The sequence below is a fragment of the Trichophyton benhamiae genome (assembly GCF_000151125.1).
Source record: "Trichophyton benhamiae CBS 112371 chromosome Unknown Abenha-G-c-312d04.f1, whole genome shotgun sequence".
NCBI classification, from domain to species: Eukaryota; Fungi; Ascomycota; class Eurotiomycetes; order Onygenales; family Arthrodermataceae; genus Trichophyton; species Trichophyton benhamiae.
Window position 1 is genome coordinate 390,972 of NW_003315104.1, and position 25,412 is coordinate 416,383.

The 25,412-nt window shown below is 47.6% G+C and overlaps 9 protein-coding genes across 9 annotated transcripts; 2 read left to right on the forward strand and 7 right to left on the reverse strand.

The window, feature by feature from the left end:
* Positions 1-2,058: 2,058 nt before the first annotated feature.
* Positions 2,059-3,479, reverse strand: ARB_07793 (uncharacterized protein; the record flags this gene model as incomplete). Its single annotated transcript, XM_003014027.1, has 3 exons — positions 2,059-2,133; positions 2,318-2,629; positions 2,694-3,479. 3 exons carry the CDS (start codon positions 3,477-3,479, stop codon positions 2,059-2,061), a joined length of 1,173 nt encoding a protein of 390 aa, XP_003014073.1.
* Positions 3,480-4,088: 609 nt separating this feature from the next.
* Positions 4,089-4,676, reverse strand: ARB_07794 (uncharacterized protein; the record flags this gene model as incomplete). Its single annotated transcript, XM_003014028.1, has 2 exons — positions 4,089-4,277; positions 4,332-4,676. The coding sequence occupies 2 exons, from the start codon at positions 4,674-4,676 to the stop codon at positions 4,089-4,091; spliced, it is 534 nt and encodes a 177-aa protein (XP_003014074.1).
* Positions 4,677-10,057: 5,381 nt separating this feature from the next.
* Positions 10,058-10,558, forward strand: ARB_07795 (uncharacterized protein; the record flags this gene model as incomplete). The annotated part of the gene is made up of 1 exon (XM_003014029.1): positions 10,058-10,558. One exon carries the CDS (start codon positions 10,058-10,060, stop codon positions 10,556-10,558), a length of 501 nt encoding a protein of 166 aa, XP_003014075.1.
* Positions 10,559-11,915: 1,357 nt separating this feature from the next.
* On the reverse strand, positions 11,916-13,144 carry ARB_07796 (uncharacterized protein; the record flags this gene model as incomplete). Its single annotated transcript, XM_003014030.1, has 2 exons — positions 11,916-12,323; positions 12,377-13,144. 2 exons carry the CDS (start codon positions 13,142-13,144, stop codon positions 11,916-11,918), a joined length of 1,176 nt encoding a protein of 391 aa, XP_003014076.1.
* A 606-nt stretch (positions 13,145-13,750) lies between these two features.
* On the reverse strand, positions 13,751-14,504 carry ARB_07797 (glycosyltransferase family 28 protein, putative; the record flags this gene model as incomplete). The annotated part of the gene is made up of 3 exons (XM_003014031.1): positions 13,751-13,883; positions 13,979-14,078; positions 14,156-14,504. 3 exons carry the CDS (start codon positions 14,502-14,504, stop codon positions 13,751-13,753), a joined length of 582 nt encoding a protein of 193 aa, XP_003014077.1.
* Positions 14,505-14,938: 434 nt separating this feature from the next.
* Positions 14,939-16,076, forward strand: ARB_07798 (uncharacterized protein; the record flags this gene model as incomplete). The annotated part of the gene is made up of 2 exons (XM_003014032.1): positions 14,939-15,419; positions 15,490-16,076. 2 exons carry the CDS (start codon positions 14,939-14,941, stop codon positions 16,074-16,076), a joined length of 1,068 nt encoding a protein of 355 aa, XP_003014078.1.
* A 922-nt stretch (positions 16,077-16,998) lies between these two features.
* Positions 16,999-18,920, reverse strand: ARB_07799 (uncharacterized protein; the record flags this gene model as incomplete). Its single annotated transcript, XM_003014033.1, has 2 exons — positions 16,999-18,275; positions 18,338-18,920. The coding sequence occupies 2 exons, from the start codon at positions 18,918-18,920 to the stop codon at positions 16,999-17,001; spliced, it is 1,860 nt and encodes a 619-aa protein (XP_003014079.1).
* Positions 18,921-19,083: 163 nt separating this feature from the next.
* ARB_07800 (uncharacterized protein) lies at positions 19,084-19,535 on the reverse strand (the record flags this gene model as incomplete). Its single annotated transcript, XM_003014034.1, has 2 exons — positions 19,084-19,453; positions 19,477-19,535. 2 exons carry the CDS (start codon positions 19,533-19,535, stop codon positions 19,084-19,086), a joined length of 429 nt encoding a protein of 142 aa, XP_003014080.1.
* A 1,067-nt stretch (positions 19,536-20,602) lies between these two features.
* Positions 20,603-25,332, reverse strand: ARB_07801 (uncharacterized protein; the record flags this gene model as incomplete). The annotated part of the gene is made up of 4 exons (XM_003014035.1): positions 20,603-21,237; positions 21,293-21,428; positions 21,485-24,982; positions 25,045-25,332. The coding sequence occupies 4 exons, from the start codon at positions 25,330-25,332 to the stop codon at positions 20,603-20,605; spliced, it is 4,557 nt and encodes a 1,518-aa protein (XP_003014081.1).
* Between the last annotated feature and the right edge of the window lie 80 nt (positions 25,333-25,412).

Sequence of the window (25,412 nt, forward strand, 5' to 3'; positions counted from 1 at the left end):
ATTACAAACAAGGAAAAACGCCAAGTCAATATCATTTCATTCACTTCGACTCGCCCATCCCCGGCGGGAACCCTCCTGGCTGCTGCTGCTGCTGCTGCCCCATCCCAGGAGGCGGAGGCGGACTAGCGCTAGAACCAGGTGCTTGACCTGGGGCCTGGCCCGGGAAAGGTGGTAAGGGAGGCACACCGCCAGGCGCCCCTGGAGGCGGAAACTGGAAATTCGGCGGGAACCCACCTGGTGGAGGAGGTGGGAAGGGCAAACTACCAGGAGGCATATTCGGTAGGGGCATAGGAAGTGGGATTGGTTTGTCGTTGGGTCCCGGGGTGCCGGTTGGTGGGAAGGGGGGAGGGAAAGGCATGCCGCGGCCTCCTGGGGCTGTTTGAGAGCAATTGGTTAGTTATTCTAGCCTGGCTGTAGCTATAGCGTGCGGGCGTGGGCGGAGGATGCTTACGTGGTATCATTCCGCCAGGTGGTGGAGGTGCGCCTGGAGCTCCTTGCATGCCTGGTACGCCGAATGGTGGAGGAGGTAATGAGCCTGGCTGGCCTGTGGGGGGGAGTGAGTTAAGTCAGTGTGTTCGTTTGCTGGTGTAAGAAGTTACTTAAGATGTAGGGATTCTTACCTGGGAATCCAAACGGGAGAGGAGGGTATCCCGGTTGTCCGGCTGCGTGTTGCAGCATTGGATTGGAACTTGCCTGGCCCTCTGCGGCGTATGACGAGGTGATAGAATCTATCACCGATTGGGCCTTTTCATGTCCGATTTCTAAACGCAGACAGTCAGTATCGATGGGTTTGCACAGGGTACGGCGCCATATAGAGTATATTTCTAACACGGGGTGACCTACCCTGGTAATATTGGACGACGTTTTTCAAGTGGTTTTTGCCTGAGTTGTGAGCTTTTCGCACGCTCATCGAGTCGTGTGTGAGGTATACATCACAGTAATCGCCTGAGAGTCAAGGGAACCACAAGTTAGCATAAATCCATGCCACATCTTCTCCTCCACCAGTCAACATATATATATATATATATATGGGTATAATGTCGTTGGTGAGAATGGTTTGCGCAAAGAAGTTGACCTACAAAAGAGTGCATAGGAGGTTAGCTTTGGTATTCAAAACAGAGGAATGGTCCAAGGGGAACTTATATTTCGGCATGATGATGGCTAGACAACACACTTCTCCTTGTTTATCTTCCCCGCGCTTAGCACTGCCTCTCAGTATGTGGAGGTAGCTCTCCCGTCAAGTTTCGACCTTCGTCGTTCAATTGGCTTTGGGCTCAAATTTGGCAAGTCGCTACTTGGTTTGCGTGTGCGTCCGCGTCCGTGTAATCAAGCAGTAGCTGAATCTGTATCAAGCTATGGAATCGTCAAGCTCATAATGTTTCTGGCCCTCTTCGCAACCAGGACTTCGTTATCATAAAATTGTTCGAAATATCCAGAACTTATCGCGCTCTCTGAACGCCCGTTCGGGACTAGCGCCTGAAAGCTTATTCATGTTTGCACTGTTTATTTTTAATCGCTTAGTCATGATTTTATGTCACGTGATGCTTCCGAAATACAAAGGTCAAAAGTCTCCTCCGAAATTAATACTCCAATCACCACCTCTAGATCATTTATCTATCCCCCGTTTATAAGCAGATCCCAAAAAATGAAATCACGTTGCTGATGCTGTTAGATCCCTTTGTACTTTCACTTGGATCTTATTATACCCAGGTTTTGTCTGTCCGTTAAAACAATCTCGAACGATTGTCACGTTTTCTTCTGTCGTCTCGAATAGTGAAACGTCAAATCGTCGGATAATGGTAGCCAGTCCGATGTAACACCATGCGTAGGCCATACTACTCGTTGAATTAGCAGAGATGTCATTATTAGGAGAAAATCAAACTTTCAGAGAAAGGCTCATACTTTGGACCCAGGCATCCTTGACTACCCTTCGAGAAAGGCACATAGCATTCATCCATCTCTGACCGTTTAGGCCCGTGCTGCATCCATCGCTCAGGAGAAAATGATAATGGCTCTGGGAAGACAGACGGGTCTCTCAGTGTAAGATATATAGACATGCTAATCGGTGTCTATTTCATTGGTTATATCGTCAGCTTCAGAATCAAGCGAGGAAAAGGACAAAAGATGGGGGGACTATACCCCTGCTGGTATCTTCCAGTTGCCGTACTCCAGAATCTTGTCTGGACTAATGCGTGGCAGCCGAGAAGTGACAAGTGCAGTTATGCGAAGTCCTTCTTTTATGACTGCTGTCTATACCCTCTTGCGTGAGAAATGAAATCCTGTGTCACCAGAGACTGGACGGAAGATGCTAACTCACCAAGTACGGAATATTCTCAAGCATAGCTAAAGAAGGGTCAGACCGCGCATCGGGAAGAGCGTACACAAGTTCTTCACGCAGTTTCTCATGTACTCTACGATTGTTCAGTATATGATACAATATGATAGCGAGGGCCTGCGAAGGAGCATCCGTTCCAGCTACCATAAGGAACAAAGCATCGTCTGTTAATCTCTTAAGAGTTCGTTCCGCGACTGGGTGCTTTTCATTATGCATAAGCTCGGAGAAAATACATGGTTCTGTGATTCCGTGTCGATTCGTCTCATAAACGTGCTTTAAACGCTGCTTTACTGCCTAAAGGTTCAACCGTTAGCAAAGTCCGGGCCAAATAAACATTTGATATTGCAGCAGGTCGTACGCTTTCCATAAATTCTATATGCCGGGTTGTTGGTACCACAAGTGAAGTTATCCGAACAGGGAGAGTGCGGAAAACGCGAATTAGAATGGGGAAGTGTCTGGTGAGAAGGAGCTTTCCAAACGCTCCAGTAACTCCATCTTTCCACTTGTCGTCCAGAACCTTCTCTTGAAGCACGTTAAAACAGTTCGACTTTCCAAATGCGTACTGGGAAACAATATCCACTGCAAGAGATATGAAACATCGATGTAGTTCTAAAGGCTCGTCATTCATCAATGCTTCCCTCATATGCCTGCAAAGCAAGTTTACTTTCTCTTGAATGACGGGCTCGAGGATTCGAATAGCCGGTTTGGACAGATACGGACTGAGCATCCCCCTTCTCAATCGATGGTGGTTGTACCCAGCCGTTGAGAAGAGTGAGTTTGGAGCTCCCGCAGACAGGAACCAAATGTATTTATCCCGTTTCATAGTCGGTCCGGTGTAAATAGTGTTGTAGTAAATGGGATCTTTAACGTGAAGCTCATAAGGGTTGATTCGGACAATGGGCCCGTACTTTTCGTGCATTCTATCAATCTCCCACATGAACTGGCCGCCACGGATCACATCGAAGTACATTTCATACCATCGAGTCATGGCGGCCAGCTTGGGTCCTGGGAAATGGGATAGGGGAGAAAAATAAAGGCGGTACGTAACCAGGCATATTCCGTAAATAGCTGAAAAAAGGAGGAGAACAAGGAAATAGTTAAGTGTTGTCATATGAACCAGCTCGGGGTATCTGGAATCCATCATCTTGGGTGTTTCGTTGTCTGATAGATTAATTGGAAGGTAAGAACAATTGGGGATTGACGTTAAGCAGGTTCAAGTAGTTACTGCAGGGTACTTATTCAAGATGTACTGATTGAATCGAAATTTTCAGTTAAAGTAGTCCGTAGCCATGCGGACTACCTAGCAGCCGTGATGCCCAATCGTTGTCTATTTCTGTACAGCACGATAGAGGATAATGGGCTTTTGATTCGCCGAGATATTGACTGGGTAAGGCGATATGATGGTGGCAAGGAGTTCAACTACTATACTAAGATAACCGTAATTCTTTACGAAAATCAATTATGCATGAGTCGTGTACTGAACCCCATCTACGTGAGGATGACCGTGAAGATCAAGATACGGCGTAGTGATCAATGGTCCTCGGTTCCAAGGATAAAAAGCTCCTCCATCCACTGCATGTACTACAGAGCTCGGTATTTGCTCCAGTAGCCATGAGACAAGCCACCTGGCACCTGGCACCCCCGCTCCTCAACTGTTTATTATTGACAAATCAGATAGAATGGAAATTTTCTTTAAGAGTTGGTATAATCGATGTTAATATTAATAACAGTCATGATTTAGCAAGAGGCTCCCTCAAAGCTGAGCCATCAAAGCGTCAAACTTCTTGTCAAACTCGTCCATTGCATCCTTAAACTGACCGAACCCTTCAGCTGAGCATTTCTTTTGGAGACTGGACTCGAATCCTGTTTTCTCCTCGTTAACCCGGCCGGCCACACGTTTAGCAACTAGAGTACCACCAGGAACTGCCTTGATGAGGGGAACCTATGAACCGTTAGTTATAATCTATAGCAATAGCGTAGTTCACAGAGAGCTTACCTTAGTAGAAGTAGCATCCATAGCAGACGTCAGGCCAATAACCAGTCGTTCAATATGAGGTCTTCCTTCAAGCTCCTCTTGCTTGGAAAAAGGAGCCATGCCATCAAATCTAGCCCGTCCCTTTTTGGCCATGTCACAGACATCATAAATATCGTTGGTAATGGACATGAGCTCGGTAATACCTCCTGGCGACTGGGCAATCCTCTGCGAAAGACCTTCAATAGAAGTGCTGATAGGGTCGAGGTCACCGAGGGCCTCAGGGACAGAAGAGAAAGTAGAAGGAAGGGCAGTGACTTGGGCTGCAAGGGCGGCAGCCGCCAATGTGAAATATTTCGCGAACAACATGGTTTTGAGAGTGGGCTATTGCCGTAGCACTTTGTTGAAACGAATTTCCGATGACTGAGAAATATAAGGGCCAAATGTAAAAATCATGCTGATTACAGAGGGTATATGGGTGCATTTATAGACATGGCTGACGCCAGAAGCGCCAAACAAGGGGCTATTACTGTGGCCCAAACAATCAGGAGAAGGCTTGATCCGTGCCACTTCACTGGCCAGTTGGTAGTCGGGTATTCATTTTGGGCTGGCTGGATGGAAATTTCGTAGATCCTCATAACATTTGGCTTCTGCAGGAGTTGTGTGAAAACATCCACAGAGGCCACATCATTAAGCTTCAACTCAGAATATGCGCACCAGTGCTGCCTCAAAGATCTGCAGGACGTGACTGCTGTAGATGGCCTTCCTCACAGATGGCGCCTTAGTAGACGGGGATCCTCTCAAGCCTGGCTTGCAGATTAGTTGGTTGTTAAACCGACTATTTGCACGACAAGGAGCTTTCCTTCTTGCTGTGAAGGTCAAGGTGCGGTAAGATTTAACTAGCTGGCTCGCTGTAGACGAATCCCTGGCACGGGGTTGGCGGGACGGGACGCATCCTAAAGCCGCGCGCTAACCGGATGCGGCTAAGTCAACACATCACTTAAAAATCTGCACTCGAACTTCATCTTCTCAATTTTGGGTCTTCCAGTGGTTGGCTGGGCTTCTTCCTTTGCTTCTCCAGAAGGAGATTACATGGTCCATGTCGGGTTTGTGCATAGAATACAAAATCAAAGGACAAGAATAACTAGTTTCGCGGCCTCGTTACTAAGTCCATCTCACACCTTCCCTGGACTGTCTGTCCCAATAGCGGGTGTGCACCCAAGCTAACGGAGAACGATAACCAGACTTACGGATATGGGAGAGGATGAACAATTTACTAAGCAAGCAGAAGATACCTAGGAGAGCAGTAAAAATTGGCCAGGAAATTTTAATACCCTCTGGTATACTCCGTACAGAGTACGGAGTACGAAGCATGAAATCTTTCCGTCAGTTTGATCTCCTCCTACACCACGACTAGAATCGATACCCCGTGGTAGTTTTGCAGAATATTGCGGAGTACTCCGTACTATGTGAAATATCTCAGCCTACAGTTAAAGATGATCATATATGGGACATCAAGGAGTTCTGGTCAAGTTTCACAGGTATTATAACGGCGCAAGATCTTCCAAATGAGGATATTCTGGACTATTGAGATGACAAAAAATGGAATAATGAGAGAGAAGGAGACTGAGCCGGTTACTACCCTTCTAGGTATGAGGATGCACCGGTGGTATTATGAGGAAGCTTATGGGACTTACATGGCAAACTATAGTTGCTTCGAGAACATAGTCCATATTCTTACCTGTTTTTTGACTTCACATCAAACGTAAAGATAGAAGTAGTAAAGCACAGTCTCCAAGAAACGCAACCGCCGAGCTTACTTCCGACCTGGTAGCATTGTAAAACTATAATGACTAATGATAACCGTATTAAGCAATGAAGAAACAGAATGTAGACGGGTTATTTACCCCAGATCTTATAAAGACCGCATAGCTATATCCTTTACTAACCCAATGAGTGGGGTTGTGGGGGCGGCGGTTCTCGCGCCGTGTGGCATAAAAGTTTCTCTAAAGTACCTAAAACTCACTGTAATCGCCATTGATTCCGCCTGGTCATAAGACTGACCCAAGCTGTATCTGTTTCAGTTATAAAAATTGGAAGCGCAGAACATCATACGGAGTACCTAGACGACTATAGATTATTCTTACTCTTGGTTTCTAGTTTTGTTGGACTTCACACCTAGGCATTGATGGATAAATAACTACAGCAAGGAATTGGAACCTTGGAAGCAACTAGTTATGTCAAAGGCATACGTTTTACACCAAACCCATAATCCGGAGGTACGCAACAAAGAGCAGCATCGACACTATACTAAACTACAAGGTATTCGACGGATTATAGAGACCACAGGCGGAAGACCTGGGATCTGGATAGCAATGAGTGTAAATCAGACATAATACTCAGCAGTCTCTGCATATATTCGGCTTATTCACCTACCGGGAAATAGCTAGAAGCGACTGGACGGATAAAGTGCACGACCACTACATGGCGCTGGAAGTTCTGCACACAGAGTCCATTAAGGTTACATCGTCGGCATTGGATATGGGCCCGATGGAAGATGCATGTCGGGCCGGCCGCGATGGAAATAGGCATGAACCAAAGAGCTCATCATATTGCATGTCGTTATGTACAAGACTATATAGAATGGTACCCTATGTCTCTCTATTACATCTCTCCGTGGGGTATCGTAACCCCCACGTACGGACTTAACTGGCACGTTTTGAGTTGGGAGGATTTTTTTCCGTAGGCCTCCTTTAAATACCGATTTCGACTAGCACTAATTACTGAGGTTCAGTCCTTTCGTGTACCGAGATCCAACACGTTGTAGAAGACTTCTGAGAACCCCAAATTTCAAGAAACGCGAGGATCCTATAGTGGCTCCAGCCCTATCAATTGTTGACCGAGAGTGAACATGATAGCCTCCACCATGCAACTGTGTATTATTCATCGTAGTTAAAATAAAGTTGGCTTGGCTGGTCATATTTCAGAGCTCAGCTCCCTCTTTTCGCACGAGGTTGAAGAGGATATCAGACCAGTACTAAACCTAGCTGAGACGGTATGAATCGGAACGTTCAGCACTTCTTTCATGCGCAAGAAAGCGGTCCGCTACCTTAATAAGGCTTGATAGGCTCCTTTCGGGTAGCTTGATTAGCACGGGACACCTTTGGGGGAGGGGGCTGCTTGACGAGGGAATCGAAGGATGGAGGCCAAAGTTAGTTTTCATGGGTATTATGTCTTGAATCACATTCCTAACTCGTTGGATCTTGCGTCACGATAATTGAAGCAAGCGAATACGTATTATTCAATCGTGAGTCTCCAAATCTCGTCTCATCATGTTGCAATAATGACACGAGAACTCCGTACGCCTATAAAGTCGTTTCTCTTCATTTTGCTATCAGACGAGGAATGAAAATAAATGCCACGCTAAACCTCTCCAAGTTAGGTATCACGTGATCCATTAACAGCCCTGGAGCCCTGGAGACTTAAAACTATCGCGACAACAAAACGACAACCGTTTCAACACGGCGTTTGATGCGAGTAAGAACCCAGGGAAAGCTCTCTAGCTGTCGTGTCACCAGTTGTGGCCCATCTTGCAAGGGCCCCCCAATACTGAAGGGTTCCCCTTGTTGCATCACTCGCCAAATCTGGGGCTGGAGAAGAGACACTGGGGAGGGATGTCGGTTTCAAGCCGAACCCCAGGCCTTCCCCGCTGAAGCAGACGATGATGAAGAAGCAACATCATCCTCGCAGTCTGTGAGAGTGCACCTTGTGAGCATTCTTTCTTTTCTCTCAAGCCGCGTAATTAGCTGGTGCTGGCACTTCTCGGTTCAGAAATTGACGAATTAATTCTCAACGTCTGCTTTTCGTGATCCTACATGACCATTCAGCAGGTACGCGAGGTAGACTTCCAGCTCTGACCCAAAGACTGACGATCAGCTAGGGGAGGTCTGATTATTTCTCTCACCGTAGCATAGTGTTGCCGTCAAGGTGCTCAAGCCTCTTACTCCGTCCAGTGTCTATTAATCAAACAACGCAACATCACGGGCGGCGATGGGCTAAATATACTATCATAATCACGTATACTGAGCATGGAGTATATACATGGATCGATTTACAGAATCAACGCACCTACGGAGGATTTTTGGGATGTAGAGGAAGCACGTATGTCAAAGAGGTCAGCTGCATATATGGAAGTTATTCTTGACAGTGAGAGTTAAGATTTCTTTGAATCGGATTCGGAGCATTTTGTGTGGCTCTTCGGGTGATGGGATTTTTCCACTCTGCAGCCAGTCAGAAAAAAATGTGACAAGAAAACCTTTCTTGTAACTGCAAGAGGGCGGGTATTCGATAATCCAGAAAAAGGAATGGCTTCGAATATGAGCAAGTTGTTGGAAGTTTCTGGTAGCCACCGTGGAGCAGCGATTCGAAGACACTGGATGCGGTGGAGTCACAAGGAGGCGCTGTCCTGGTCACCCAGCTGTATCAGGTGATGGAGAAAAATACAACCCCTAAAGGAGCCAGAGCCCTAGCCTGATCAAGCGACTCCAAGCCTTTTGGGCTTTCTTGAAGAAGGCATGAAAAGCACTGTTACCGGCATACTCGGAGGCAAGAGCCGTGAGCTGGCTCAGCGGTATTAGCGCCTAGGAGCTGCAGCCCACTCACCGAAGGCCTCTCAGCCAGCTTGGGCCATGGCCTTATGCGTGTACGGAGCCGTGGAGGAAAAGACAGCAACGATGCCCGCTTGCTGCTTTACACTGGACACTCGCCCCGCAGGTGACCCCCTTGCAATGCTCGTCGCTGCGCCGCGAGTGGCCGAACTAGTGTCAGGTTGGCGATGGCCTAATCCACTCACGATCGCCAGAAAACGCCTCTGACGAAAGGAATCTTGCTGCCCAGGACCGGAATGTTGGGGGAATGCAAATGCAACAGCAGTTCTCAATCTGTGCACACACTCCGAATCGTGAGAGTAACAAGACTTTTTTAAATGAAGCCTCACTTCCACCTGTGGCTACAGGGCCTGGTAATTCGCGAGTACAGGGATCAAGTTGTCAATTCCATGCGATGAAGGAACGTCAGGCATTCGATCCATGAATGTCTCCATTTCTCCAACCATAAGTGCTTGCAAGCTAGCCGCAGGAGCAGCCCGAAGGGTCCAGGCCCTCCCCTCCCATGCCAGGAAATGGGAAAGTCAAAGAAAAAAGAATATATGGAAAAAAAGACGTGACTGACAGGGGCCTTGTTCACTCCTTTCCTGGACTTACTCCGGAGCAATTTCAGGAACATAGTTGCGGATACGGATACATAAGTTGCTGGAACCGCTCCATCCCATTCCATCCGGGACCTCGCCTGAGAGTTACCATCGTCATTCCCCAACCAACGACCGTCATCAAAACAACTTTCTTGTTTGCCGTTGTGACGCAGCACAACAAACTTTACCTCCTTTCTGGCCGTTCTTGTCTCGCAATTCGAGTCTCATCATCCTTGCCTTCAGAAACCCAAATGGCTTACTTATAATCCACAGGCTGCTGCACACCTTGGTGGCGGGTAATTGCACAATTATTGTCGAACTCAACACATTTTTGTTGTTGTTTTTTTGGCAATTAATTTTGTGCTTTATATTTCTATAAAAAAACTGCTTTCCACTTTACTTCTCTCGTTTGCCCGCACATATATCAGGAAGCTGTTCCTGCTGGATTCTACACGATCGTGCTCAACCAATTTCTCCCAACAAGCCTTTCCAAGGTTTCACAATGCCAGCATATCGGATGCTTGATCTCAATCCCTTATCAGCCCAAGAAAATACCATGTACTCTGGACGCGGGGGAGCAGGGAATTTCCACCCCCTCAAAAACAGCGCCATAACGCCCTCCAGCTCGATATCAAGCACTCGCACGCTCTCCTCCCGTCTAGGATTTAATGCACGACAATTGCTCCCAGGTGGTCGAGGAGGGCTTGGCAACTTCCACAGCTCATCAGAGTACGCGATCTTTAGCTTCGATGAGGAGCTCGAACAGCAACTGAAGCGCGAGAAGGACGTCGCTCCCGTCTTCCATATCGGCCGAGGAGGCGCTGGCAACATGGCAGCCGCTGCTGTCCCAGACGCTCCCATCATGAACCTCTCCAAGAAGCGGTGTGGCACAGGAAGCGTGGGAAGCTCATCAGATGGCAGCTCGTCTAGCGGAAAGGTCAAAGATTGGCCAAGAAGGAATTTAGATTCATGGCGCGGAGCCTTGAAAGGGATGCCATCGTGATCTATGTGACCCGGGGACGGCTTCTGCCTACATATCCCCGCTACCGCCGGCTGTCGTTCCCGCCCTTGGCGACCTAACTCCAGTCAAGGTCGATGTCGACATGGGCTTCTCCAGCTTCTCCTCTTTCTTTCATTTCCTTCGATCATATGCATCCCCACCGATTTGCCATCGTTGTATATCATAGCGCCATCTGAGCCTTTTTTTTTTCCCTTTCTCTCTTTCCTAACCCTCTACTTTCCTTTACAATTATTTTAACGACCGATACGACATTCACGATCCACCCTGCCTTGTCTTGAGGAGAGGGCAACAAAACAAAAACAACAACTGCTTATTGGATTGAAAGCAGTCTTCAACCGCCTCGCAACATCCAGCAACTGGCTTTCCTTTTTTACTTCTCTCCCTTCGGGGACGCAAGTCTTTCCTTTTTATATTTTACAACCTACTCCGCCAATGACGATATACAATTATCTGGCCGATGAACTGACTATCCTTCCACTATTCCGATATTTTTGGCATGCTCCGAACAACCAACGCGTCCACCCAAACGAATCAACTCACACTTTACACTTCTGTACACCTGATTCATGTCATACATTGCGCCTCCTGGATGGGCAGCGACTTATGACAAACTACCTCCTGATAATATGACCTGGGTCGAGCATGTTTCATCGAGCCACTTGGGAAAGATTAAAAAGCGTCCATTACTATTTTAGAATATATATATTCGATCTCCGACCGACCGACTGCCATGTCCGGTAGGAGACTATGGGAAAGACCAATTAATTAGACTTGATGTTCTTTCTAGACACTTTGAAATCAAACCTCAAGTTGTATAGCGCTGGTATAAAGCTAATCCAGGCCATTATTTGCCGTAGGGGTCTCTAAACCAATAATGTCTCTGCTAGGATGTGTACATATAAATATATGTGTGTATGCGTGATTTCATTCCCATGCTCCCACTGTCTTACCATCGGAGCCACAATCTTACACAGGATCGACCAGACGGATTCATAATGTCAAAAAGGAATAAGAAACAGACAATAGCCATCTATGGTTAGTAAAAAGGTATAGGTATCTTTAAGAAAAGAATAGAAGCAACATATAACACACTAGAAATGCAGTTAAAACCAGGCTTAAACGAACTGCGATAATAGAGAGTGTGTACGTGCGAGGATGAATTGACGCAGGGATATCATTAAATTGAGAAATAAAACTGCTCCAAACACATTCCTAGGTTTCACGAAAACAGCAGCAAGATCAACATATCAAGTGAATTTCGTATGGATTATATCTGGGTTTTCATGCCAGTCATCAATGCTGACCCACATCTGTCGGATAAGAGAATAAGCATCAGCCATTACGTGGTGACATATGGTGTGCTGGCAAGGGAGAAAAGGCGACATAGCATGGGACATACCTTTCTGAACGTGCTTAGGCCAGCCAAAATACTCCCGCCAATCCAGGTACTGTACTTTCTCTCAGGGGGCGCAAAGATCTTAATCCTCATGTCTTTGACTGCTAACCGCTGCACCTCGTGGAGAAGACGGTCGCCAAATCCTTTACATAGTGTAGATCCGCCAGACAGCACTATGTTGGCAAATAGGGACTTACGAAGGTCCATGTCTGTCCTGTTTATGGCATCTACGACAATCTGGTGCACACCAGGATACTCGAGGCCAATTATCTCGGGGTCGAAGAGGATTTCAGGAGCTCGGAATCGTTCGACGCCGATCTTTACGTGAGTCGGTCGGTCAGCCATTAAGTCCTATAAACACACGACGGCGAAAACAACGAAACAATGTAAAGGAGATGAATTACCTTCAGCTTATGCCCGTCTGGCAGAACATATTCCGCCATCTTTGAGTCCGCCTTTCCGCCATTCGTTGACCATTCCTTTTCTTCTTTGCGGGGGTCCATGGCTACATATCCGGTCTTTTCTTTAATCATGCGCACCACCTCCTTTTCGGCACTTGTATGAAAGACATATCCGCTCTTTCGCAAAAGCAACTGTAGATATTCGGTTACATCACGGCCAGCAACGTCTATCCTTCGTATACTGCTCGGCATGGCAAATCCTTCATACACGGGGACCGCATGGGACACTCCATCTCCCGAATCAAGCACAATTCCCGTTGTTCGTCCCGAAGCATATAGCGACAGCACAGCCTGGATTGATGTATATAGGGCGGGGATGTTGAACTGCTCAAAAAGGATCTGTGCAGCGGTATCTCGGTTCGTTCGAGGGTTTAATGGCGGCTCCGTCAAAAGCACCGGGTGCTCTTCACTTAACGTCTTCAATTCCCCTTCGTACACCCATTGCCATATTTTTTCCATGTCATCCCAATCAGTGACAATGCCGTGTTCGAGGGGGTATCTGATCTTCAGCAGTCCGCGTAGCTCCTGTGCTCTCTGCCCGATAAACACGTCTCCTTCTAGAGCTCCGGCGAGTACTCGGGGGTGTTTTGGCCGGCCGACGAACGATGGGAAGTAGCATTTAGGGAGGTCTTCGCCCGCAAATCCGGCGCGAATCGTACCACTGCCATTGTCTAACACTATCGGGGCATTGTGCAGAGCCGTGTCTGCCATGGTAGAGGAGGGAGGAAGGGAGACTGCTGGTCGCGATTATTTATTGTTGTCTGCAGCTGGGCTTTGGGTTCGCGTCTGGTTTAGGATATCGACTATCTCGGGGAACGAAAAGAGCTGTTGGTATCGTACTATCACGTCTAGAAAGATGCAAGTAATCTAGAATACCAGTGGACGAGGGACTATAATTCAGCAGATGTTGGTGGTCAAGTGTCAAAAATTAAGCCAAACTGCTGGAGTCGTAAACATTTCGTTTTTCTGGCACCAGGGGGAGCTCGACCTTAGGGCTTTTCTTGGCTTCGGCGCCCGCCAGCTGGATGCGGCTTTCCGGGGCCCTTTTTCTAACTGCAGACTACACTGTCGATATGATGAACAGCGGCTTTAGAGAACTCGAGCCTGTTGTTTACACCGTGTATATCACATGGGGTACGAGAAAATGCGGCATTGAGGGATGAATCCGGAGTATATAATGCAAAAAGGATCAAGATGCCAGCCGATTCAGGGGCATCAGGATCTGACTCGATAATATTAAAATATTTCTCCATGGGCAGTTTTTGAAGATAACTAGCCCATCCAAATCAATGAAGGGAGACTTCCAACAGATCACTCTTAATCGAGGAATCCAAGCTCATCTTCCATCACCCAAGCTAACCCCTTAGAATCTGTGCCTGCGCGCTTGGGAGGCCATGAATGGATCTTTTCGCGGAGCTTCTCTGCTTCGTGGAGAGCAGGGACAAGACTCCTATGTACAATGTTAGAGCTGCCAATTCAAGGCCAATTTTCAAGGAGTGTTAATACCCAAGCTTCCCGTGGACTACATAGTTTGCGGAAGCTAACTCCGTTGCTAGCTCTGCCTGATGGTTGTGCATCAATGCTGGATTTGGCACCACGATGAGAGGCAGACCAAGCCTCAGCGCCTCCAATATAGTCCCAGACCCTACAGTATTCAGGAAAATAATCAGTCTTTACATATTCGGACAGCTAATAACCGATGTCACAGCTGGTCTAGTTTACCTGCATGGCTGATGACAAGACCCTCGGCCGTATTTCTGCTTGGATTTGCTTTGGCTGCACACATCTCATCCTTGAGGCCATTTATATTGAAGTCGAAGCCCGTCAGGGTCAGCCCATAATTATGAAGTACTTCATTTTCATTCTCCTTGACGAACGAGCGGAATAGTTCGTCTCCATGCCGGCCGTACTGGATGGTTAGAGTGGTGTAATTGTTTGCCTTGAGAGCCGCTAGAAAATCCTGATGCAGGATCTCTCGAATCATGGCGTTAAAGGATGCCGTAGCACCTACTGTGACGAAACATGTCTTCTTTGGCCGGCTCCCTGGCTGTTCTTCTCTCCTCTGTGCCATGTTGGTATTCAATCAATAATATAAGCTGTTCATGTAGTTGTTTCTCAGCAGGCTAGCTAGAAGAGCGAGGATGGCATCTTCCGCCGCAGACCAAAAGCCTTTGAGAAAAAAGCATCCAACACTGCTTCTCTCTATAACCCTTCACCTCAAAGCCACCCTCTGTCTGCTTGTCATTACCGTCCTCATCGCCATTCATCATCATCGTCGAAGTCACAGCCGCCTTCAACTTCCACTGGCTTACCTAATCAGTACCTAGTTCGGAATCCGGATAAATAATATTTCCGAGTATCAAACTTTCCTGTCGCGGCAAGCAAAAAAAGTTGAACTTTGAAGATGCGAGCAAAGTGAACAGAGAGCGAGAGAGAGCGCAGAAGACCCAACAGCCTGCACGACCGCCTAATTTCCTTCGTGTACGTGTCCAATTGCTGCTGGAAATGGCTCCAGTGGCGAGATCTTTCAGCCGATTAGCATTGTCGTGCCCCAGACAAGCTGCCTCGAGGCGCACTACATTCCTACAGACGCACCAGTCATGCTCGACATTCAACCAACAGAGACAACAGCCGTTTTCTGCTGCTTCTACACAGCTAGCTCCGGCGAGTGAAACTCAAGGACCTGGCAGTGCGGCACTTGATACCGCAATTCCACCTGACCTGCAACGGGAAATCAAACAAGAAATCCGCAGTAGCATCCGGGAACTGCGAAAGCAGGTACGAGATGTTGTCCCTACGCCACCGAGGTATAGGAACGGCTTCTGGAGTGAGGGTGAGAAGGACGACCTCATGACGCAGGTAGAGGACGGTGATGATGTGTTTGGCGAGGATGATATGACATCCATGGCGCATACAGAGCTAGAGGAACACCGTGAGCTCAGAGAATATGCGCGTATCGCAGCCTGGGATATGCCTTCCTTGAGTGGTATGCTATGTCTCTCTTTATGCCTGATGTTCTTGGAAATTCACGGGATAATGAAACTAACAAACTTCAGCTCTTGCAAAACCCTTCACACTTCCGCCACAAACTCATATTCTCCGTTTCCGACAAACTACCTACTTGGGTGAAACGCATCCTGCGGAAACAAAAGTAGTCGTTGAACTATGCTCCAAAGACCTTACACCGAAATACCTCACCGAAGGGCAAAGAATTACCCTTCTAAAACTTGTTGGACCACGCTACAACCCAGACTCAGACATCATCCATATGTCTTGCGAGAAATTCCCTACCCGTGCCCAGAATAAGCGATATCTCGGCGACCTAGTTAACACACTTATTAAGGAGGCCAAGGAAGGCGACTCATTCGCTGATATCCCATTGACATTCCCCCATCACAAACCCAAGAAGAGATACATATTCCCAGAAGCATGGAAAGTGAGCGAGAAAAACCAGAAGCAGATAGAGGAAGCAAGGCATCAGATTGAGGATATAATGGCCAAAAAGGGTATTGTGGATGGGAACGAAGTTATTGCGCAGGCCGCGAAGACGATTCCTGCCCTAGGCTCGATGGGCCAGCTTGCCGCACAGACAATTACGGTAAAGAAAGGGCCAAAAGCCCGTGGGCCGAAGGGGAGAAATTGAAGCCTGATTGCGTGTGACCAATGAAAAAATTTATCGTTATTTGGCAACAGGCTGCTTCATGAACTTAGTATATACACTTCCTCTACGTGTATTGTATTTTATATTAACATGTATTACACCACTATTTATTTCTCCCTTGTTTAATAGACAGGTCATTCATATAACTCCTTGGGACCTGGTGGGTTCTGGTTTTTGTATTGGTACAGGATGGGGTTGCCCCCTACACTCTTTGAAGCAATCAATCGTAAAAAGAAAAAGACTGAAGGGGAGACAAACAGCAAGCCAGGGATGAGAAAACAAAGTCCCAAGATTATCTGACAAACAGAGAGCATGGAGGGATTCGTCAGTACCATTGCTCTTATATCTTGAGGTGAAGTGTCAGTCAAGGGATTAAAGGGGGGAAGGTAGGAAAGTAGAAAAGCAAGCAAACAACCAAATTTTACAGCAAACTAATTCAAACTGCAGCAGAATTCCATCTTCCAACGTGAAAGGTATACTCTTTGTTTCGCTTATCCAGCACAGTTTCCTATTGCCGTTGGACGTGAGTTCATATTCCTTAGACCAATAAGGAAAAAGGCTGCGGAGTAACTTTGGCGCTGGAGAGGGTAATCATATATAATCCAATGTATGAACGTTGTTCAGTACACGAATTATACGATCAGAAAGGTGGATTGGGCCAATTTCTGTATGAAGGCATAAATGAAAAGAAGGGAAGCAAGGGGGGGGGGGGGGGGGGGGGGGGAACGATAGAGCAGAATCAAATGAATGGGCAAAGGCATTGGGTTTGAAGGAAAAGAAAAAAGAAGAAATGGAAAAGATGCTGAAGGCCAAAAGCATTGCCAACGACCTTTTTGAGATGCCATGTGTTTGCTGCCGTCAAATATATGAAACATATGAAACAAATGTATAGGGTGGGATGGCCTTAGATGTGTTTGGCAGTAAGGGTAATTGGGTTGTTTAGCCCAAGATCAAACAAATCATAATTGATTCCTCGGTTGGTCTGGGTCGATTGGGTGGAGTTTGGAGATCCACGGCTCCCGTATCTGTGATTGCCATTTCCACGAAATTCGAAATTGTCAGGGAAACGGGTGGTAGTCAGTCCAGAACGGGGCGAGCAAGGGGAAGAAGCATAGCTGCCAGACTGGGGATGGGAGGAAAAGCAAGGCGAGATTGCCCTTGATACAGGGCCCTTGAAGTCCAGGTTAGTTATGGCAGTGTTGATTGGGGGAATGTTTGTTGCTCGCAAGTGCTTTTCCTCATCAGTTCCATCGTTACCATCGATAGATGGTCTGCGCTGGTAGAGTCGACGAGAGCGCTGGGGCTTTTTCTTGATCTGAGTTCCCTGGCCGATGGACTGCTGGTTAACAGGAGGAGCCCCTGTAACAGGCAAGAAGGGTGTAAGGGGCAGCAAGTTCCAGTTATCCCCTTCATTCCCGGTTATGGTCCAAAGAGATGTTGACCCTGGAAGTGGCAGAGAACCAGGGGCATAGCTGTGAGAAAGCATCAGATTGTTGTTGTGAGGTACAGTATTCTGTCCTTGTACGTTGTTTGAGTTCGTGGCTGGGACAGTTGGTAGTAGTCCTGGACCAGTGGGGAATGGCTGGTCCATAAGGTCAATTTTAACATGAGACTGATTGCCATTGCCAGAGAATTTTCCAAGCGAAGGTTTACCTTTGTCCTGCACCGTGTGGTCAGGGGTAGGTGTTTTCCGGAAGTCATCGATGGAAATAAGATCACATCGATTGGGAAATTTCGGACCCTCAAGAGGCGGGTTGTTTGCTGGCATGTTCATGTTCAAACCTACCGGGGTAGATAAACCCATAGGAGGCCCATGGATAGTGCCGGGTATGTTGTTGTACATGGTTGGGTGACCATGAGGCAGGGCAGAAAGGTTAGGCTGCTGTGGGGGTGTAGGGGTAGCTCTGGGCCTTTCCGCCTGAGCCTCTGTAGTCATAACCCGGTGACCATTAACGTCGCGTCTATCGGCTGGGTTTGCAGCAGCGGCTGGGAGGTGATGATGGCTATGATGATGGTTTTCAGCACGCCAGTTGCGTCCGTTTCCTTCATGACGATTTCGCCCACCAGCGCCCCCGAGCCCCTTGACTCCATGTTTCTCACGGTACCAGCGAGGGATGTCTCTGAGCCCGAGCTTATCAAGCGTGGGCTTATCCGTAGGCATTTCGTGTTTGAAAATGCATCCTGTGCTAACATGTCAGAACTTTCTGGTATCATAATTGCAACTCCCACCAAACTGGACATACCCTGCTGCTGATAATCACACTCTCCATGACGAAGCCAGAAAGAGCAGTATTCTTTTTTGGCAGAATTACCATTTTGGCCACCTTTGCCGTGGCGATGACCGGAGCTCTGGATGGTTTGATTTCGCGTTAGCCTGACAAGGTACGCAAGGGAGCGCCATTTACTGTAGGAATATAGAAACCAACGTACATGCTTTGTAGAGGTCTGAGTACCACCTGTGGTAACGGGAGTCCAGTCTGGGTGCTGGGCTGCAGATGCATCTGTCGTGGAGTTTTGGGGGGCGGTCGCCAGCTGGTCGAAGTCTTCGAACCCGCGTGCTGCTGCTGTGACCACCTGGCGGCCAGGATTGTTTGTCTTTTCTCCCACGGACTTGGACGCGTTCTGGATAGCACTGTCGATAAGGTAGAACTGCCCACGAGACTTGACGGTTCCAAGGCTGGTCATACCCTGGGTGTCGCTGTGGTTCAAAGTGCGAGGGACGCCTCTGATAGAGACGTAATGGGGCAGTTCATCAACGGCAACCAGGGCCGTAAGGGTGCCATCTTCGCGAGACAGGAAGTGTAGAGGTCGAAGAGGCATTGCCATGATGGACTGGGCAGTATATGGAATTCCTGCAAAGTAAGACCCAATTTGAATGGTAGGTGAGTGAATCGTGATAGACTACCAAATTTGGTCAGATATAGAGAGAGCGAGAGGGTAACGTATGAAGAGGCAGCTCGGGATAGCAGTAGAAGAGGGAAAGGGATATCTATCTCAAGCAGCTGGCAATGAGGGTGAATATCAGAGGAAAAAAGGCACCAGAGCGATGAAGAAGAAGAAGGAGAGTATATGTGGATGTGCAAGTGTGGTTGTGTGTTGTGTGTGTGTGTGTGTGTGAAAGGACAAAAGCCCTCGCGAAAAAGGGAGGCTGGGAGGAAGAAGAGAGAAGAGAGAGCCTGATAGTTCCAAAAGGGGTAAAGCGGCTCTCCAGGCTGTGTTGTTGGATGAGAGAGAGAGAGAGGAGAGAAAGAGGAGCAAGTGAATGACTTTGCATCAGAATGCCATTCACTAGGGGGCCTTTCTTCCCTTCTTCTTCTTCTTTTTGTGGAGAAGAGACAGTATATAGATCAACAGTGGAGCTAGATAAAGGCTTCTTCTTCACTCTGAGAGAGGCAGCAACATAGTGAGACAGAAAGTGATATGTAAGGGGAGGCCAGGCATTTTAAGAAACACTTGTTGTGTGTGGGAGAGAGAAGAGAAGAGACGGATCTAATCTACTGGCGATAAGCGATCGGTGTTTGCCAGGAGATCTTTGTTCCTTAGCCTCAGACAGTCTGACAGTTTGTACTGGCAAGAAGGCCAAAAGTGCATCCGTGCTGGCGGCTTAACTGTGGGTTTAACGGGACTTTGCATCCGCTAGGCAGAGAGCAGAGGAGCTTGATATCAGCCAGCTTGCTAGAGCAAAGAGGCCTAGATTCAATAGCAACCGGAGAAATAAAATAAGACATAAACTAAACCAACAGTGTAGCTGTCAGGATTAGGTGGTATAAGTCCTCAAGAGCAACAGGGGGTGGAGGTCTCTCCTATGTTGACATTCAACCAAACAAATCAACAAACTTGCATTAAAGAAGACGGAAGATGCCATCTCGGAGGGATACACTGCCACGCCCCCGCTCCCCGTATTAAAATGCAGGTGGCAGTCTTGAGGCTTTGGCAAGATGCCTGTAAATTTTCTTAGATCTGATAGTTCTATGGCGCATACTACAGCACTGCTGTGTAGTATGTTGATATCTCGACTGGGGTGGGAGCATTCTTCCGCCCGGAGCGACGTATTGGTCACCAGCAAAGGAAGCAGATGCGTGGAATGTAAGTTCCTAGGCAGCATAAACACGTATCTATACGTTCTCTATCAAATAATCCCTTGCTTGCTGCTTGCTCTCCCGTCTATCATTTTCTTCTCAACGACGTTTGAAGTTGGCTTAAGGTTCGTGTTGCAGGGGTTGGTCACGTGATAGGAACTTGGCCCCTGAAGGGTTGGTTGGAGTAAGGAGACGACGACGGCAAAGAGCGAATCTTAGTATGAAGTTGAAATTGTTTCAGCTGTCTAATTCTACATATGCTTTATAAACATGGCATCAAGGACCGTGAAAATCCATAATGTACATGAAGGGTAATTTTGGTTTAAGAGGTAACCACTGAGAGTTTGATGGTTCGGAGTAGGTAAAGGCATCAAGGAGGCCATTTTACCGAACAAAGGCCATTGCAATCCTTATTCTGTTTAGCTAGGGCTAGCCTTGAAATGTGTAGGAATTAGAGTATGAGTTCCGACTTGGGGCATAGGGCGAACTGTACCCTTGAGGTGCAGCAAAAGAATGGGGGAGGCTGGGTTGGTGCTGGACATGTGGCTTCCCTGGTCGCGGGGGAGCTACAGGGTAACTAGGGTCAGGGAAGGAATTCAACAATTGTGGTGGATTGGGTGCTTGTACGGTATAGGAATATTCGGGATGATTTTGCGGATGGGGGTTTTGGGTATAAGGAGGAACTGGAGGAGGATTCGTAGTCATCGTGTATTGTGTTTGCTCTTGAGAAGCGGCTTTCTTACGCGCTGCGACAAGGTGTCCACGGATTCCTCTTAGATATTTAGTAGCTGCTTCAACAAGGTCGCTTGATTCCGTACTTTGTCGTAATGAGCCAAGCATTGATGCGACTTGTAGCTCAGATTGAAGGTGTGGACATGTTCGCAGGTGGCCAAGGTGGGCGATTCCGCAGAGGCCGCAGTGCTCAACCCCAGCAAGCCTGAGTTGACAGTAGCCAACGGGATGAAGATGGTCGCATGCCACGCAAGGATGCTTCTCGTTCAGGGTGGATTGTGTTTCCACATCGCCGTCGGGATAGGCAATGCTAGCGCGTTTGAAGGGGCGGGCTAACAGACCGCGTGAATATATGTAAATCAAGAGACTTCACCGAATGAATCTTACCAGCGCGTTTCCCAAACGTCTCTGACCGTTCAGATGTTGCAGTGACATCAGTATCAGACTCAGATGGGCCGTTGAATTCAACGTCACTATCATTATCTGCATTGTTATTCTTGTCGTGGTCTCGGTAATTGATGGCCTAAAAACAGGATGTTTAGCATAGAGATCGAGTAAATTTGCAGGTTGGAGCCATACCTGACGCTTGCGTTTGCCTCTCCCGAATGCTTCTGCCTTGGCCCTCGCTTCCTGTTCTGCTGCCCTTTCTCGCTCCTGAAGGATCTTTTCCCAAACAGTATTACTTGGTGGTGGTGTAGATTCACTATCACCAAGTGCATCCTCCATTGATTCGTTGATCCATACCCTTGCAAAGCTAAATTGCGATTCTGCAGAAGTGTCATTACCCACCTTGGTGTTTTCCACTTCACTCTGGTCAATCAGCTTATTAACGGATTGCGAATCGTAAACGAGATCACCGGTGTTGTTATCATCGAATAATGCTTCCGCGCCGTGGCGCAGGATGGCTTCCAGATCAAGTTCATCATCATCCTCAGCGTCCATTCGCTCAATAAGTACATGATCCAGCGCCATTTTCTTCTTTCCAATCTGCATAATTTTCTCTTCAGCAGACCCGCGGGTCATCAGCTGGAAAACCATGACTTTCTTCTTCTGCCCGATTCGGTGAGCTCTGGATAAAGCCTGTATATCTTGGTGTGGGTTGAAGTCGGGATCCAGAATAATAACTGTATCTGCTGTTGCTAGGTTGATGCCAACGCCACCGGCCCTCGTAGAAAGGAGGAATGCAAAGTACTCGGAACCCGGCGCGTTATAAGCATCGATATTCTTCTGTTTCTTCAGCGACGTCATGCTGCCATCGAGACGAAGATGTTTAAGGCCAAGGCCATCCAAGAAGTCCTCCACAATGTCTAAAAAGTCCAAAAACTGGCTGAATATTAAAACTCTGTGCCCCCGCTCCTGGAGCTTGGGCAGTAGAAGCTCTAACAGCTGGAGCTTGGCTGATGCTTCAACCATGTTCCGGTGTAGTAAGGTTGAATTGACGCCTCTATCTTCAATGGCCTTTGAATAGACGAAGGGGTGGCACAGGCATTTCCGAAGCTGCATCAGAATATTGTTTAGATTGTGGCGTTCACTCTGTTTGACAGTTGAATTTGTGCCAGTATTCTTAAACACAGACTTGATTAGCTGCGAATTTTTGGAAAGAATTGACTTGTATAGCTTTTTCTGCACAATGGTCATGGAAACAGGCAGTATGATTTGCGCCACAGGTGGAAGGAATGACAGCACCTGGGCTTTGGTTCGTCGAAGAAAGAATGGCCTAATCATATCATGGAGTTTGTTCACGTTCTCGTTGGTCATTTCCTTATATTCCTCCTCTAGAGCAACTGCATTGTGAGAGCGGTCGCAGAACTGGAGGATGTTGAATAATTCACGAATGTTGTTCTGGAGCGGTGTTCCCGTAAGGAGCAATGTAAAGGGTACCGACATCTTCAAGAGAGTTTCATAAAGCTGGTTCTTGTCATTCTTCAGTCGGTGTCCTTCATCGACAACCAGCCCTGCCCAAGGGATGTTTGAGAATAACTTCCTAGTCTTGTCCTCGATCATACTTTCATAGGATGTCACGACAATATGGCACCGAAGGTCCTTGGATAAACGGGGGAACATCTCGTACTCTTGAGCAATCTTCCGAGCAGCCGCCGAGCCATAGCACGTAACAACTCGGAGACTTGGCGTCCATCTTTTAATCTCCTGTCTCCATTTTGCACAAGTCGAGTTTGGAACAACTACCAGAAAGGGCCAGCAATTGTGGTCTTGGATTAAAGTGGCGAAGAAGGAGATGACTTGGATAGTTTTACCCAGCCCCATCTCATCCGCGAGCACTGAGCTCTGTTGTTTATACCACATGAAATATATCCAATTTAGTCCTTCAAGTTGGTAGTCCATTAAATCTCCTCCCACGAGTATTTCAGGCTGCTTCTTACGCACCCAATGCTTGGCGAAATCCTTCGAACGAACATGATCAAGGTGTCTTTTCAATGTACCGCGCCTAGGAATTTGAATATGGTTACCGAGAACCCAGTCCTCATATGCTGACACAAAGCTTTGCCATCTCTCAACGTTCTTTCGGTCTGGGGGTTTTTCCCAGACTGCAGACTCATAAGGAAGACCCCTGTATTTCACATAAGCGGTTTCAACTTCGTCAGCCCGAGCTAGATCAATCTCAAGAGTTCGCTCAGAAACCACGTTTGAGTATTGAACATCAAATACAATGTCCACTTGAAGGTAATCTTCGGGTATAGCATCTTCGGTGGTCATTCGGGGCTTTTGTCCATCTTCAGATTTATTGAACGCCTTGCGTGTAACATGGGCTGCGACCCCCCAAACCCAAGGGCCTGGCATCCAGGAAGTCTGAAAGTAAGAGAGCTTCCGCCATTTTATCAAATATTCTTTAGCATCCTCTTCAATCTCATCACAAGAGTATCCTGGAGTATAGTTGTCTAGGTTGGTCGGCCTCCAAGCAACCAAGGTTTCGATTTCTCCCGGAAGATTAGCGCACTCATTGCAAGTCCAACGGCGAGAATACTCTTTAAACCTCTTCTCAGATAACTCGGCATCTTCCAGGCCATCATCAATAGTATATGACGTTCCGGATTTTCTAGGTAAATGGTGCATGTGCCAGCTGCGTTTACATGAGTCACAGCGAAACATGACATTTTCCGGCAGGCTCAGTATAGTTTGATCAACATTAATACATGGATCCTCTCCGCCATTCTCTTCACGTTGTATATGCTCTTGTCTCGTGGTCAAGCGCGTCCTTAATGGTTTTGTCATTTCTCCAGGAGATTTGCAACCGGTACAGGTGCCATGATGGGGGGCCGTCGGGTCTTTCTCACGAGCAAGCCCAATGCAGAAACGACATTGCAACACGAATAACTTTGAAGTTACTTTGCTGACCAGATGAGTCCGGGTGCCGCGGGACCCAAGGCACACTTGGTGGTATGAATCTGTGCATCCCTGACAGTAGACTAGAACCCCCTTTTCGGAGCTGTCTCCAACAGTATAACAGACCCTGCAGGCAGATTGATGACGAAGCGCAAAGGGATCATCTTTTGGTAATCTATAAAATCTCTCCTGTGCGGCTGAGTACTTCGTCTCTTTCTGGGCCACCTCTACTTCGGATATGTCATCCTCCAATCTTTCAGCCATGTTCCCGACTTGCTTTCGAGTCCTCTGAGAAGTACGTACTCCATTGCGGGGTTCTCGCACGGGGAGGTTTATAACCTTTCGTCTTTTTGCGCGTGTCCTTCTCTGGGTATCCTCGCTAGAATCATCACTGTCTATTTCTATTAAATCGTCAGGCGATCGGTCACGGCGAGGGTTCAGCCGGCTAGATCGTCTCCGAGTGCTGGAACCTTCAGATTCAACACTGCTAAGGCGCATTGAATAGTTGACCTTGGCCAGTGTTCTTTGACGAAGGCTTCTGGGCCGTGTAGAGCCATTGACAGAACCAATTTCCCTGGATTTCCTTGGCCGTCGAGTAGTTGGATGGGGTGATATAAGCTCATCCTCTGAGCTGCTGGTAGACGGGGACTCGGAGCTGGAGTAAGCATTTTGGGAATTAAACACTGATAGCGCTCCACGGCCACCTTTGAGTGATTGGATCTTGCTCAATGATAGCTATAGATCTATTAGACAATAGCCTGGTAATTGGGTGAGAGAGCATTTGAAACTACACTTACCACCCTAATATCGCCACTTTTGAGTACTACCTCGTATGAATCCGAAGTGAGGTTTTCTACCTTAGATCTTATGTGATCTACGGTCGAATAGCCGGGTAGATATGGATAATCATCCTCATTGAAGCTTTTCTTGGGAATTTCAACACATGGAACCAATCTCGTAGCCTGAGGCTTTGCTGGAGGCCCCGTCGTGTTTATGGCCGTGAACTGGCTTAGGATGAAGTTCGCTGTCTCCCCGTCAGAAGACTCCGAAGAGGAGGAAATAGCGAGGTCCTGGAACGGCCGCATGGTTTCCCGCTAGACACGAGCCGAAATAGTCTCTCCCGTTAAGATGTCCTGTCACCAGTAGCTCAGTTAGTTCTCAGTCG